Source organism: Eubalaena glacialis, chromosome 10 (genome assembly GCF_028564815.1).
Source record: "Eubalaena glacialis isolate mEubGla1 chromosome 10, mEubGla1.1.hap2.+ XY, whole genome shotgun sequence".
In the NCBI taxonomy this organism is placed as follows: domain Eukaryota; kingdom Metazoa; phylum Chordata; class Mammalia; order Artiodactyla; family Balaenidae; genus Eubalaena; species Eubalaena glacialis.
Window position 1 is genome coordinate 38131958 of NC_083725.1, and position 16383 is coordinate 38148340.

At 33.2% G+C, this 16383-nt stretch overlaps 1 protein-coding gene across 2 annotated transcripts in view; it reads right to left on the reverse strand.

Moving 5' to 3' along the window:
• Nucleotides 1–16383, reverse strand: part of GRIA4 (glutamate ionotropic receptor AMPA type subunit 4) — a 519215-nt gene that overhangs the window by 11805 nt on the left and 491027 nt on the right. The window contains exon 14 of one of the 2 annotated variants that reach the window (XM_061202613.1): nucleotides 1258–1372. The exons of the other annotated variant lie outside the window; for it this stretch is intronic. Within the exon in view, the coding sequence (XP_061058596.1) occupies nucleotides 1258–1372 (115 nt within the window). The remainder of the gene's footprint in view (nucleotides 1–1257; nucleotides 1373–16383) is intronic. 2 annotated transcript variants of the gene reach the window in all.

Consider the following 16383-nt stretch of genomic DNA (forward strand, 5'->3'; position numbering starts at 1 on the left):
TCAGAAGAATCCCTGATGACTCTCTCTAGCTTTTCTCTGCTTTTTTTCTCCAGGGACTCAAATTCTCCCTCAGGATAGGAGATGGGTGATCAGAATTGGGTCCACACAATTCTGTGTCTCCTCCTTTTTCATGCCTCCTTCTGTGGCCAGAATATTCATTTTGCAAAGTTTATTTTTTCTCCTCCTGCAACAGGGCTGTCTATAAGATGGAAATATACAAGTGAGCTGAATTTGAAAGGCTTTTCAGATCAGGATCGAGGGGAAGTTACCAGCATTGGAAGAGGGTGAGGTTTGCAGCCTCCTTGACAGATATACCCTTCAAACAGAGCATAATTCTCTGGGTTTGGTGGCCAGGCAAGTGAGAGAATTTGTAGCCCAACGAAGAACCTGAAGATGAGCAGGACTACTTGTTTTGGGCAATTCTCTAGAATTTAAAAGATAGAGTGTATATTTAAAATTTTTCAATGTTCTTACATACCAGTTGAAGATATGTAAGGAAAGAAAATTCAGTCAGAATATTCCCATCTCTGGATTGTTTTCTTTACGTCTATCCACAGTGAAGAAGAGTTCTGGAACACTAGTTAATAACTTCTGCTGATTGTATGCCGTTTTTTTCTTTAGACACTGCTTAGAAATAAAAGTAAAACATTATTTTATGAAGCTGGAAATATGACAGGGATGCAGTAAAGATAAAGCTGAGTTGGTCTTATTTTTGTAGCCCGATCTTTCTTTAGTTTGATCCATTACGGAAGGCAAAAAATGTCTAGTTCACACGATTACCTTTGATTTGTTATATAACTTGCTATTTAATGGAAGCCTGAGAGTTTTAAGTGGAGAAATGTCTTTCTGGTAGGTACCTGATTTAGTGGAGTCAGATTATTGTTATTACTTAAAAACATTTCGTGGCAGCTCTGGTGAGGAAAACAAAACAGACAACTTCTCTGTTCTCTCTCCTCTTCGCTAATTGCTCTTTCAAAAGCCTGCTTTCCAAAATTGAGGTTCCTAGGACTATGTCTGATCCATAACTTCTTCAGAGCCAGAGATTTTCAGTGACTATTTTAGTTACGTTTGTTAGTGTGTCCCCAAATTGATATTGTTTGCAAATATTTTTGCTTTGACAGTAATTGCATACTTAAGTTTGCGAAGGGACTTGACTAGCAACTCCGGTGGTATTAGTAGGTCTAAATTATGTCTCCCAGCAGATGCACCTATTACTTTACATACTGTTTACCCGCTTTTGGTGACATTGAGGCTAACCTTGGAGTCACCTCCCCCGCTGCCACATTCTCCTTTGTCGTACCACCATTTGTTTTTCAATTTGTCCAAGAGGCCTTGTTCATTCAGTTTTAAAACTGCGAGGTTAACAGCATTTCTTGAAACGATAAAACATATTTTGTAAGAAACTGCACAGCTGTTAAGATGTTAGAAGGAATGAGGATTTAAGCTCTTTTATAAGCTTCTCCCAGACGCTAAATAAACCTCTCATTTTGTCATCCTGCAGCCCCTTCCACCAGGCAATTGTAATTTCCTTCAAAGTGTATTAAACCTCTGGCATTTGGTGTTGTTCACTTTCACAGTTCATTTCTTGTCAAGTAACTGACATCAACATCAACCAATTACATGGATTTTTTTTTTTTTTACAAAACAGTAATAAACTTGAATTTACTAGTAATTGAGAAATTGTGTCTTGAATTCCTTTGCCTCTAAGAATGTCAATGACCCGTAAGAGACAAATGAAAATTCATTCCCAGAAGGAAAAACATAATTGCATAAACAAATCAGCAAATCAGCCACTAATTTTTGTGTACTGATTTCCTGACAACAAAGAGTATGGCTTAATTTTTATTCCTTTTATTATTTGTGTTGGTTCAGTTTCCTGGGCTGGAAGTCATAGAATAGTCAAGAGAAATGTAGCAGCAGCTCTCAGGGAGCTTATATTTGAATTTCATGTTGATTCTTAAAGTCACTAGATACTATTTAGAAACCAGGATCATATATCCAATTTGACTGTTTAAATTATGTAATTAAACCACAGGAAGTCATGCTGCATTTGATATGGACTTTGCAAACAAACACTAGATTAGATTTCCTCCATGTTTATATCTTTAGGGGAATAAGGATAGCATATTCTAATTATTCTCTAAAAGGATTAAAAAAATGTGTCATGGGTTTTGCCTCCCATAAAACAAAACAACCTCATGTTAATGAGTAGCATTTGAACATTGATTTGCAAGTGAAATATCATTTAGTTGATGAATAAAATGTCACGTTTCACCACAAATCAGCCTATTAATGTATTTATTCTTTTAAAATGTTTTTGTAGTATTTCAGGTAAATGATGTGCATTTTCCAGTGTTGTAATGGTCTGATCCACTTGGAGAGTAAACATTTCCCATGAGTAAACCACACACTTTGAGAGGATTAACACTTTTTAAAAGTTAGACTACCATTTATTAAATGCTAATTAAATAATTAGCTGTCCCCACATTTCCAAGTAAGTCCCATGTTAGTGGTGTAAAATAATTAATATAATTCCTGAAGTGAACAATACCAAGTTGTCAGTTTAATCACCAAAAGGACCAGACTGAAATCTAGGGATGAACGAATATTCAGTGAAGCTAGAGCCATCTATTTTTTAAAAATGCTGTTAGGAGAAAAGAGTTGCTTTAATTGATTTTATGTCCATAAGAAGCTAAAAAATTTGTCTTTCAATGAAGTGAAGCTAACAACTAAAGTTTTCTATTTTGGAGAAAATTAGTTTTATAATCCACTTTAGTCTTAAACATTTCTATTAGATTTTTTTCCAATAAAGTGGTATTCCAATTATTTTATTGTCGGTTTAGACCATTCCTTTGATAAAACTAAAATCATTTCATGAGAGGGTTATTTAACATGGTTACTAGCCATATCCAAAGACAGTTTCACAGCACAATAGAAAACAAAAAAGCAAAATTAAAAAATGGATAAGGAAAAAAAGCTTTTTGTTGAGAAAATTGTTTGGAATAAAGCTTTCTACAAAGTTATTCTAAGACATTGTCTTTCTAATAACATCTAATAGGCCATGTAAAAACAGATCAGTTTCACACTGCTATCCTTATATATGTGTGTGTATGTATCTATATTTGGTTAATATAATATACTTGACCCGTAGGTAAGTCACTGCCCAGTTCACAATCCACATTTTCCTGTGGTCCTTCAATAGAATTCACATAATACTATCACATGTAAAATTTACTTTTCTTAAATGAAGGCACTTTGTAATTAATATTTAGAGACAGTCTTTAGGATTTCAAGATTTCTTTGCCTATTAAAAGTGCCTGCTATTTTCTACAATTGTCTGACTAAAGATGTAATTTCTCTATGTAATCAGTTTAGGTCTAAAGGAGTCCTTAGATTGTTATTTAAAATGCAGCATAAACCACATCTGTAAGGACTATTTGAACATGTGTTCTATTTTATAGAATGCATCACTTTTACATGTTATTAATAAGAATCATCAACTGACTTTTAAAATATACATAAAGTTACTTTACTCAGTTTTCTAGACTAGTTTAAAAAGTATTTTTTATCCAGGCAAAAAGAAAAAGGAACCCTGAAGGAATAATTACAAGCAAGCCTAAGGAAGTCATAAGGAGTCAGGTAAATAAGGGACATAGAAAGCAGATCCTTGCTGCGGCACATTTTACTATTAGTTTGAAATCCTCTTCATACATTTCAGACATAGATTTTGAAATCTATGCCAGAAACTCATATTGATGATAAGGATACTCTTGTCCTGATTAAGCATCAGAGAAGCCATAATAGTGATCTGCCAAGCAGATAAAGGAAAGAAGAAAAATATTGTGGGCTATTTTTTACATTAATTATTCCTTTCATTCTATTAAATGCAGCTTTTACAGAATAAACTCAATTGAAATGGATTGCTTTCATTTAAAAATGGAAGGAGAGGAAGAAACAACAATAAGTGATCATATATTTGCTGGCAGTGTAAACCACATTTGAGAGCCCAGGTATGTTGACAGTGACCTTTTATAGACTGCAATAGGACCCAGGTAACACACTTATTTGCCTTTTCCTTTTATGATTTAGGGGAATCCTAGGTAAGAAAAACCCCTCTCCAAATAGCTTTTTTCATAGTGGTGAGGTGATGGGGAACTTAATTCAGGACTGGAACAAAAATGCTCACCCGGACAAATTCCAGGACCTCTAGAAAAATTCCAGGGGTTTTTACTCCTGAAATAATTCAATTGAGTTTGAGATTATGAAAATCCATCTCTTATTGCCCTAGAATCTGGGACCCATTTTTGTTAACTAAACAAAAGCTTTAGAATGGGAATTAACAGAACTAAACTTTTTCCATTGATTAATTTTGGGTAAATTAGTGCAAATTAAGATTTTCTTGTTGAAACCATGCTTAATTTAAGCTAAGATATTTATCTCTTACTCTCTATATTTCCATAAATAATTTATCATTAAATTCTATAGATTTAGATATGCTTTTATGTTTACTTTATGCCTCACTCATTGTATTTACTTCTAGACCATAATTATTATAGTATAATTTTTTCTGTTGGTGAGATATTAAAGTTTATATGTGATAAAATGTCTACCTATATAAACAGAGAAATTTTTAAAAGTTTGTTTAGTAAAGTGTTCTTATGATTTCCTGGATTTGAGAATATTATTGTAAAGGACTGATATACAAGCCTTAGACTTAGTCATTGTTTGCACACAAGATATTCAGGGTATATATAATTTGTAGAATAAATAGTTTGCAATATTATATTTAGTCTGGTTAAAACAAATTCAATTACATCTCACTTAGTAGGTTGAACTCTTCATTATTGTCTCTGATATCAATAATATATGGACCTAATGGATTTTATTTGTCTAAACTACTGTGTAATTTTGCTAATGCTTTATTATCCTTATAAAAAAGGATCCATTAATTATATACACATGAGAAAGTCTCTTTAGTTTTAGGTCTGTACTCTTTTAACTTGAGTGTTCTCTTCATACTAAACTCTCCATAAAATTTAAATATCAGGTGTTAAAATGTCCAGAATATTTACCTGAATGATGCTAGAAAGTTTTTTTGTAGTCCTGATAAATTTTAATATATTTTTTAAAAACTGAAAAATTATGTGAATCAACATGCAATTGTGTAAAACACATAGGAAAATCCTTTAAAACCTGCAAAGGACATTGGTAGGTAATTTATGCAGGAAGAAGTACAAAATTATATAAAAATAATTCAACCTTACTTTGAATTAAACTAATGTGAATTAAAGAAATGCAAATTCATTTTTTTGCTATTCATATTGGCAAAGATAAAAGTAAGGATAATGTTCAATACAGTCAAGGATTTAATGTTGTCCTAATACACTGAAAATAGAATTTAAACCAGGAAAGAAAATAATATGGTTTTGTACAACAAAAACTTAAAAAACAATTCTTACCCTTGAAAATTATTGACAATATTGAAAATTATTGATAATAATTCCCCTTTGAGGAATTAATCCTAAGAAATTAATCAGTGATGTTGACAGAGTAACGTAATAAATGTTATAATATATTTATATAGCAAAACGCTGAAAGCAGTTTATATGCCCAACAGAAAGGGAGAAGTAAGTAGATTTTAGTGTACAGCAGTGGTTTTCAAGCTTGATCTGAGTGTCAGAACCACTTATTATAAATACAAATGCTCAGGGCTAAACTTGCTGTATCAGAATCTTCTGAATTGGGGGCAGTGTATCCACATTTTCACAAAGCTCTCGAGGAGTTAGTATTGGTAAGCACCAATAATCCATATGACTGAATGTTTAACAATCATTACACGATTTTAATGACCAGGGAAATGCTTAAGGTTGAGTGAAAAAAAAGAAACAAATTTGTATATTCATTGTGATCTTAATTTGAGAAAAAAATATATAATGTTTATATGTATATATATATTAAAATGTTAATGGAAAAATACTGGAAAGAAATACAACAAATAGCTATCTGTAGGTAGTGGGATTATGATTGATTTGGACTGCATATTGTTCTTTATGCTTCCCCACTCACCCCAAATTTTCTGCAATGAAAAGTGACACTTTAATAATCAGTAAAGAACAAACAAAAACACTCTCTTAATTATTTTATAATATAATGCCTAATAGAATTGTTTCATGCAAATCAAAATATATATTCTATTTTGGATCAAGAAAAATTGAGGAAGAATTAGAATTTAGAAGTTATTCTTAAGGATCTCAGAAAAACATTCATTGTTCTGATAATGTGGTTTTCTTTGGTTCACTTTGTTTTGTGTCTCTAGTCACAGGCTGAATGGAGAAAATGTGATGCATTTGGCTTCTACAAAGTTTCTACCTTATTTGAGGGGAACAGGTCAGGAAGAGAGGTATGAGTCTACCCATTAGATAGGATTGGCAGGAGGTTAATGGAACTCTCAGTGGCCTAGAGAGAAGCCTTGCTGTTTCACACGAACTTACATAGACAAGGAGAGTTTTTTCCCTTAGGCTGGATTAAATGAATGTGATTGTGAATAAACTTGAGTCTTGCTAAGTGGGTGATTAAAAAAATATGAATATAGCTCTGTTTTTAGAAAAAGAGATTCCATGGCTGGCAGCTTTGTTCTTTTCCAAACAAGTATTAGACACTCTAAGAAAAAAGTCTTTTTCAATGTTTTGCAGTAGTTTTTTAAAAAGCAATTAAAACAAATCTTCCATCATATAACATATTCACTCTATCTTTCTTTTGAAATCAAACTAAAATTCCAGACTGGAAAACTCATTTGATTTAAATTTTGTTATGCAGCAGGTAAATATATGCAGAAGTTTTTCTAGGGCCACTCTAATAAGAAAATAGTAATTTCATGAAAAATAAATAATAACCAACTCTGTATAGATTATTCAGATATTTAAATGATGGCCATATTGTCAGTATTGTAACAAGTGTTGCGTACATGGAAGTCCATCCCGTGTACAAGATGAGATAGGTAGACATGAGCAAATATCACATGGGATTTTACTTTTGTGGTTTAATGATGTCCCCCCCATCCCCTCCCCATCTTCACATAAAGACAGCTAAAGGAAATTAACAGGAAAACTGAGAATTTTCAACAAATCCCAGAACTTTGTATATAGTCGGTTAATAACTAGCTGAGAAAAAGAACTATTTTATCACTCAAGGAAATATAAGGAAAGGTATTTTCTTTCACAGTTCTACCATTTATCAGCTATTTAGGCCTGGAAGACTAATTCTCAGCATTTATCAATGCTCCACTGTTTTCAATTTAACTTGTAGCTATGCCATTACTTTTTTCCCCAAATTATTCCTTCCAGTAAACAAGCACAAGGCTCTTTTTGCTTCATTGGATTTGTGCACTTTTTTCCAAAGGCAGAATTTGGGCTGAGTTGCTCTCCATATATATATACATGCAAACATTTTTAGAAAAGTTATTAAGTTTTCACTCCAGTTTGCTTATGTGATGACAGGTAAGGTTTGCATAAAATGGCACTATTGATCAATAATTTAATATCAAAATTCAGAGGGAAATTTTTTTTTAAGGGGAAAGACAATTCAGACCCAGCAGGATTTATAATGAGCATTTGAAAACCACTTAGATAATGAGGGATTTATTGTCTTTATTTTGGATTTTGGATGACATATATGCAATTAAGTTAGTCTGTAGAAATTTTTGTATTTCATACTTCAATTGAAACAAAAAGAACTGAACAAATTGAGTTAATACCAGGCTAGATTCCAAGAATTGTCTCTAAATTGTGTTCTTTGGAATTTGCATGACTAATTCCTACTTGAGAACTAGGTCTGAAGAATGTGATGTTTAGAAGGATCACTATGATTTTTGTGAGGATATCTGCCAGTAAATTTAGTCAGCACACTAGCTAGAGATTGTGATAAATAAAAAATTTAATTGTATTTTTACTGTTGAGTTTTTTTAAATGTAATATTTACAAATATTTCATGCAGTCTAGTTTCTTGACTTTTGTCAATTTTAGGTCACAGAGTAGAATTTTCTATCCTCCTTTGGTCATGGACTTCTTTTAGAAGTCAATGAAAGCATGGATACTTTCTCAGGAAAAATGCACAACTGTACAAAATCCAGATTGATATACAATTTCAGGGAATTGCTGGGGAACAAAATCTGCCACCCCAAAATATCTCTGGACTTCGTGACTCTTGGTTTAAAATTTGGTAGAGTACTACTTTTGGTTGTTGATCCTTTTTCTCCCAGGGATGGTCACTGTTTTTCTTTGTCTTTGTCTTTTGTGTCATTTGTTATAAGGAGAAAACCATTGGCCTGATTAAGTTTTCTTTTTGTCTTCTATGCCTTGAGAGTTTGGTTTATATACTAATGAGAAAAATCTCTCTGGTTTCTGCCATCCAAAAGGTGCACATACTAGTGTGCATTTGACAGCCAGTTAAATAGGCTGGGATTCTGAGCAGTCTCTGTCCAGCTGTGCCAGCTCTCAGGGGAGTTTTGTCATTAAGGGTGCAGTCCATAAGGGGCCTTTATCTTCTCAAACTTTCTTAGACAATTTTTAGGAGTGAGCCTTTGGAAGATGGGAACTACATCATCCATGCCCTCACTTCGGGACGCCTCTTGTGTCCGTGGTACTGTGGTCTGGAAAGTTACCTCAGGGTCTTTCTGTAAATTGGCTTATTGGTTTGAATCACTATTAAGATCCTACTCATCAATGGCCAGATGATGGATCCTTTGAATTGGAAAAACTTCTAAATTGGTCAATTTTTAGAAAGCTCTCATCATAAACAGCTATTTTACTGGTACCTATGGAAAGACCAAATTAAAAGGTGGATACAATGATATATAACAGCTAACCTTAAGAACTCTCTTAGTTTTAAAAACAAAAACAAAAAACCTGTTCAGGAAGCCTTATTAAATTTGTGGTCTCTGCTTCACCTCAATGGGTCTTACAGATGCTAATAAAAACATTAGATTAATTAATAAGAGAATTAAGGAGAAAGAGACTCTTCCCAACAAGATGGAAATTTTTAAAGGGTTGTTAAAAAATAAAATAAATAAAGCAAATATTGAAAGTGGTGGAATAAAGAGGAATCAGAAAGGGAAGAGTCATGGAACTCATCACAGCAAGATGGAAATCTTTAGATGGTTATTAAGAGTTGGGATAAATAAAATGAACATTGATGGGATCAAAACAAAGGTTTTTAATACAGCACTACCTAGGATTGTGTGAGCCAAAGGGACTGCCTATTGGTGCTCCCCGACATTAAAGGCCACCAAACAAATCTGCTCTAATTACCCCAGTTTGGATAAATTTAAAAAGCTGGAAGGAAAAAATTACACTGAGAAACCTGACCAGCAATTGCTTGGGGCAATAGTTCGGCCAATTAATCAAATCAAAGATTGACAAAAAGGCTTGGGTCCCTTGGCTCAACCCCTTACTGGGGTCCTCAAAGCCTCTTATACAGGAATGAATAAAATGGCTGGGGGAAAAAAAGGAAAAGTTTCTGGGACTCCTTGTAAGACTGAGACTTGTTGATAGAGTCCTAATGGAAACTAAGGTTAAAAGTATACGTACTGATAGAACTAAGATGAAAGTTTATAAGAAAATTGGTATATTTGAATGGGCTTTATGTAAGATGGTTGCATCTCTTTTGCCTGATTGCACTGTGGGGATGGACATTTTGTCTTCCCTTGTCTGGTATCGTAGGACAGGGCAGGTAAATCCACCCTTTAGGCAGTGTTAATTGAATATGCTAAAGGAAGCCAATAGGTTTGCCTGAGCCCACATAATATGAGATGGAAATTGGAGGCTGATATTTAGGGGCTAAAAGAACCACTAGTGGAAGATTTTGCCCCTAGAGTGAATTGGTATGGGGTGGCCTTGTGCACTCAGAAAGGGGGAATTTATTGAATGCTTTGTGCAGACTTTTTGAAGGCACGATGCCTTGAATCCTAAAGTTCTAGAACATAGAAATCTTTTGATTTCCATTTTAGTTGGAAATCTTCTCTGTGATATAAAGAAGCAAATTAAAGAAAATGTAGTTGGATGAACAGATCAGCCTTTTGATATTATTTCGGCAGCAGCCCAGTTCTTAGGGGAAATGTAAAGCAACCATCTTTGTCTTGCAAATCTCTACAAAATCAGAACTGTAAATACAGCTCACAATGGCCTGAGACTGAGCCTGGTTGACTCAATCAGGTAGAACCTGAAACACCAAAGAAAAAAAAGAGATCTTTTAAAAAGTACAATCTGCTGGAAATGCTCCCTCATACAAAATCTAATTCACAGCCTCCTTAAAGATTTATCAAGGACAAATACAAGTCTTAAAAGTCTTTTCCACATAGTAAAAAGCCTTAGCAATCTGAGCAGATACAAACTTATTCCAATTGTTATTTATAAACCAGTGAGTTTTGTGTTGTACCTAATTCATGACTAAACTTTTACAATGAAAGCTATGATATCTCTGGTTGTGTCTATGTCTATGTGTGTACATTATAGATATGGTATTTTTGTATGTCTGAATGGTATTACCAAAATTAATTTGTAAAGAGCTCTTTTTAATTGACTTAAAAGTAAGCACTTATAAATTAAACATTTCTAAATGTAGTAGAAATGAATCCAAATATTTTTCAAGTGTACCTGATCTAGGATTAATCTTTAATAAATAAAAGCAAGTTTAAGTTTGTTGGTTTAATTAAACAGGCCTATCTTGAGAGTTATCAGCATTAAATGTAAATAAAACACATCTACCAGGTTTACCACAAGTTAAATACATTCAGTTATCTCTGTTACAAAATTTGTCAGCAAAAAAAGATAAATTTTGTATGATAAAATTTTCATAAGTAATTAAATAAATTTAAATGAAACAAGAGTTTTTAGATGAACTCTTTAAGAATAATTATGTTTTATGACATATCTACTTAAAAGTAATTTCCTCAAAATTTATTGCTAACTTGAAACTTTAGAGTTTTGCTAAGTTAAATGATGGGAATTCATTGACTGTCTAGATCATTTCTAGAGAAGATAAAGTACTGAAATATTAATTGTTAAACAAATCTATGTCTACTTTTGTCTTCTTATTACAGAAAAACTAAAGATGTTGGGTTTATTAGAAATATGTCATGCATCATATTGAAAAAAAAAATTATGCCATGAGGAAATGTATGTTTTTGGAAATTATAAAATGTATTTATAAGTTTTCCAATAAAAAAAAATACTGGTATACCAGTTTACAGTTGCTTACTTCTTAGTTTTCACTAGAAATTAAGGTTTCTAAGGGTTACAAATTCTAATTAATCTATATAATTAAAACTACTAAAACTAATAAGGAAAACATCTTCATATGTAAGGAGAAAAAAGGTATGAGTGGAAATGCTTTTTGTTAAGGAAAAAAAGTAATTTTGTCCTAAAGAGAGGTTAAAAAAAGAGGGAGAGAGTAAAAGAGAAATCACAGGACAAAATCTGATGGTGAAAAAGGAAGTTATAGAAGATTTGTGGAAAAGGAACCCTGCGAAGTGTTTTGTGCTTGGTCAGGACTGGTTAAGATTAAAATAAATTTAACTGAGTGAATTAATCCTAACGTTAAAAGTAAGCTGGTGCAAAATTAGAATTTGGTTTTCTCTCTCTTGTTAGGAAGACAAAGTTTTCTTGGAATATTCATCTACTTTGATAACAGATTGTAAAATTTCTTACCTTTCAAGTAACCTGTTGTAACTTTCTGTATTTACTTTTGAAATCTTTTATTGTCACTTTGATTAAGTGAATAAGTATTGTTTCACAGTGACCAATATAATCCTATTTGACCAAGTGTTTTAAAACCTTTTGATATCTTTGACAAACTTTCCTAAATCAAAATTGTAAATAAAGTCCTTTTGACCTCTAGCTAACTTTGGGATGTTTCAGAGGGCCCCTGAAAAATCTCAAAGAGAGATATTATACTAACAAACATGGTATGTCAAATTACATGGGAAGCATTGTCAAATGAGAAATGATAAACCTTCTTAGGTTATATTGTATGGGTAAATTTTATTAATATAAATGTTCTAGAAGTTATATGAAATTCCTAAAATTCAGATATGTCCTGGTATGTTATCATTTTTCTAGTTATTATCTTAAAATGTATGTCACAGAAATAGCCAAATTTCCTTGTCAATTGCATTGCAATCAGATCTTTAATTTGTCTTTTGTCATTTATAGACAGTTATTGTTTTACTTAAATGTTTTTACAAAATGAAGATCTTCAAGATGATTCATAGAAAGGATTTTTGGACAAATATAAGTTTCTGATAACTTGCAGATCATACAACTAAACTAGTAAGAAATTATAGAATTCTAATGAAAAACCTAATGGCTTCATAAAACTGCTAATAAAAGATCAAGATCAATAAGAATAATTATATGGGACTGAATGAACTGATGAATATGATTTATAATTTTTACGACTTTTTGTCTGAAATATTACTGGCTTTTTAATCTTTGCTTTTCAGATAAAAAGAAATATTTCCTCTTATATTAACTATAGCTTATAGCAATTTGGTAAATTATACCTTTGTAAGTAGAATTGAAACAACTTTTTCTTCCTACCTGATCCCTCCAGAATTTGGAAACTCTTAGTGAGTATTCTTATTTTCATGGCAATGTATTTATTTACACATGTTCACTAAGAATCTATTCTCCTTGTATTAGAACACAATTGGAAACATTGGTTATATTACCAAGGCTTTGACTGGAATGTCATCTTTGAGAATATGCGTAGAATCAGATATGACCAGACAGCTTTAAGGAACTAAGATTGACTTTATGGCGCCATAAAGCTTTGGAAACCTTTGGAAAAACAGCCTGGTACCTTTCTTACAGGGTTCCCAGCAGCCTTACCAAGTGAGTAAGGAAGGTCATTTCCTGGCAGGTACAAGAACCTCAGGATATTTTCGGGACATCAAGAAGAGAAGAATTCACCCAAATCTATATATATTACAGGTAAATCTGATGTCAAGTCCTTGGCATGGCTTCATGGTATGAGAGGCATTTAAAAGTTCAATCTGGAGATTCCTTTGAAAAAGTCCAGTAAAGCAGATTTAAAAGAGATTATATGGTCAATTACTATTCTTGCTGGACTTAGGTAAATAATCAGGCCAAATTTAATGACACTAAACTTATTTTGTGAACAAATTAGTCTTAATTTGGTTTTCTTTGATAGAAGTGAGGGTAATTTTTAGAGAAAAAAAGTTTGTTTCAGCAGAAACTATAATCTATATATATAGATCCAGGCCTGCAAACTGGACTGGATCCTGAATTCGTATAGTTTCCTCAAATATTTGGCTACAGCTCTTCAAACTAATGTTTCCAATTTTTCTCCTGCTGCTCCTTTTCACTTGGAATCATTGAGAACTAAAGCTGCCCTTTTCCTGAAGCCCTGCAAACTGAAGCTGAACAACTTGTTATAAACTTTAGAGAGATCACCATAATTGCCTATATTTAGACAAACCTCTTGACTGTTGCTGTGTAAGCTTCTTGGAAAGTTTACCTGAACACCCAATGACGTCACTGAAGACATTTCAAACTGTAAAAGATGCTTTGACCCTGATATCTAGAAATCTTGATTGGCAGCTCTCAAGACTCAGACACTGGGTTTAGAATTTGCTCCAATCATTAACCTTTGTTTTTCTTTTGTCTCCACACAAATACCTCTTATTAAATATCTGATTGCTTGCACCCTATAGGCCTAACTTTGAAAGCCTACCTGCATCACAGCCTCCAGAAATGAACTGACTTATTCTCAGGACTATGAGACTGATTGGATGAGATATAAAGCAATATATCTATTCAATTTCTGGACTGTGAAACTTCTAGAAGTTTCAAAGGCGAGACTGTAGGGGAACAAAATCTGCCACCCCAAAATATATCTGGCATGTGAATTATTTCAAGCTGAAAACAATCAAGGCCCAAAAGACTCAGGAAGAAACTTTGACCTTCTTGCTAACTGCCTTAAGAATTTAGATAGAGGGGCTGTTATAGGAATAGAGCTATCACCAGAGAAATCTGCAAAGAATATGGACCAGGTGTGGTGGGGGTATCCTTAGAGATCAGAGTCCACTCAGTGTACCACTGTCTCCACATGACCCAAGCATTTGTTTGCCAAATATTTGCTCTTCCATCTCTATGTGAATTGTCTTCCTCCCCCTTTGAGGTCCCAAACCACTACCTCCAACATCCTCTTTTGTCTTTAGCTGAAGATTGTATTTAAGGTGAGGGTTTGGACCATTTTGGCAAGTTAGTCAGTTTTCCTGGGCCTCTGCCATGTATACATGTTATTAATCTTTTGTTTGATTTTTCTCCTGTTAATTTGTCTCATATCAATTTAATTCTTAGACCAGCCAGGGTAGAGGAAGGTATCTAACCCTCTCTGACAATTCTAATAAATCTATTTTAAAATTAATTAATGATGATTTTCAAGTATGCCTATTAAAGGTAAGAGAAGTAAAAATATTTCTATGACCCATGGTGGCTCCAGAATTTTAATAGAGAAGAGGTTTTAAGACTGTGATTTGGCAAGAAAGAATTTCCAAGGTATTAACTCAATTTGTGATCATTCTGCAAGCACATGATATATGGGTTTTTTTTAAAGGACTGTCTGTTAAATCAATAAAAATTAAAAAAAAAAAACTGTCGAAAGATATTTTTATTTACCCTTACATAGTATTTAGAAAATATAAATTAATCATATTAAATAATGTAAATTTTATTTTATTTGTGGTGGCCTTTGAGTGTGCTGTTTGAGATTATATGGGATAAAGTCCCTGCCCTAAGCCACCCCATTGTTATCATCATCTGTGATCAAATTGTACAAAAGAGGGCTTTATTTCAAGGTGAAGTTACAACTACCAAGATTGTGAAGTGCTTCAAGTTATCTCTAGATATCATTCACTTATTAAGTTGTGATTATCATTCTAAATAAAATTAGAAATAAATTAAAATAAATTTTAAAAATACTAGGCCTTTCACAAAGATGCTTTGTCTGGACTGTCATTTGCTGTGTGCACTCTGCCCCATCCTTGACTTTAGATTCTTTCATCTCCTAGACAATTCTCCTTATTCTCTTTATACAATTTCCAGAATTCTAAACCATTCCATGAACCATGACCATGTTTCCTTTGTCCATCATTTGCTGATTCTTAAAAATGTCCATCGATTGCTTTAAAGAACTAGAATCCTACAATATTTGAGTCAAAATGTGGTTTAGAGGTTGTCTCCAACTTTCTCATTTTACAGATGTGGTCACTGGGGTCTAATGAAAGTTAGGTGACTTGCTCAACAAAGCCCAGCTGGGACACAGGTCTTCTGCCTTCTAGTCCAGTGCTCTTTTCCACAGTACTATGATATCTTTGTTCCTGTCTTCCTTTCCTGTGTAGTTAAACTATTTGCTCATCCCTCCTATGGCTCTCTAAGGAAACTTTTCTTTTTCCTGAGAAGTTTTTCAGGCTTGATAGGGGTTACCCCTTGATTAAGCTTTGACTCATATTCCCTGCACTAGGAAGTTGGCAACTCCTGTTCTCTCTGGCTAAATACTCCTTGAGCTGAGATAAATCTTCAAAGGTAAGTGATCTTGTCAACTGAACTGATCCTTCCTAAATATCCAAGAAGGAAGTATAGTAGATGACTTTATTTAAAAAACAATACTAACAGCCTAAATGATGACTTGATTTCATTAGATGGTAACATTTATTTTCTCTCATGGTTAAAATAAGATAGGTTTATTTTGATACATACAAGGTTCTTAATGATTTAAGTGATAATCTTTTATGATACCTAATCTTGGATCTCCAAGAACAACATCATAATAAAGCTTCAGTATAGTGAATTAGAAGGTCACAGAAACTCAATCTCATCTTTGAATTCTCATTTCCCCTCCTTTCCTATAACCAATTATCCATTAAGAACTGTTTTTCTGAAAAGTGTCTCTTAAATTTATATTTTCATTTCTATTACACTGGCATCGCCTTATCAAAGCCTTTATCACCTGAGACAAGATCCACTGACTCTCTCAATCTATTCTCAGATCCTCAGAGTCAGAATAACCTTGCTTCTCTGCTTGTTTGTAGTGCTTTGTCAAAAACCTTCAGTGATTCCCGATTGTCTCCAAGATACTATTCTATTCTAGTTTTTCTGGTATTCAAGGCTTCCCAACAATTCAGTTTACATATATCTTTAAAATATAATTTCATTATATTTTGTTGAGCCAGACTCTGTGTCAAGTTCGCTGTATTCTCACTGAATCCTCATTGAATCCACATGGCTAGTAAATGGCAAAGATGGAAATAAAACCTGGGTCTAACACAGTAGCCCAGCCTCTTAACACCCCTAGTTCCCCAAACAG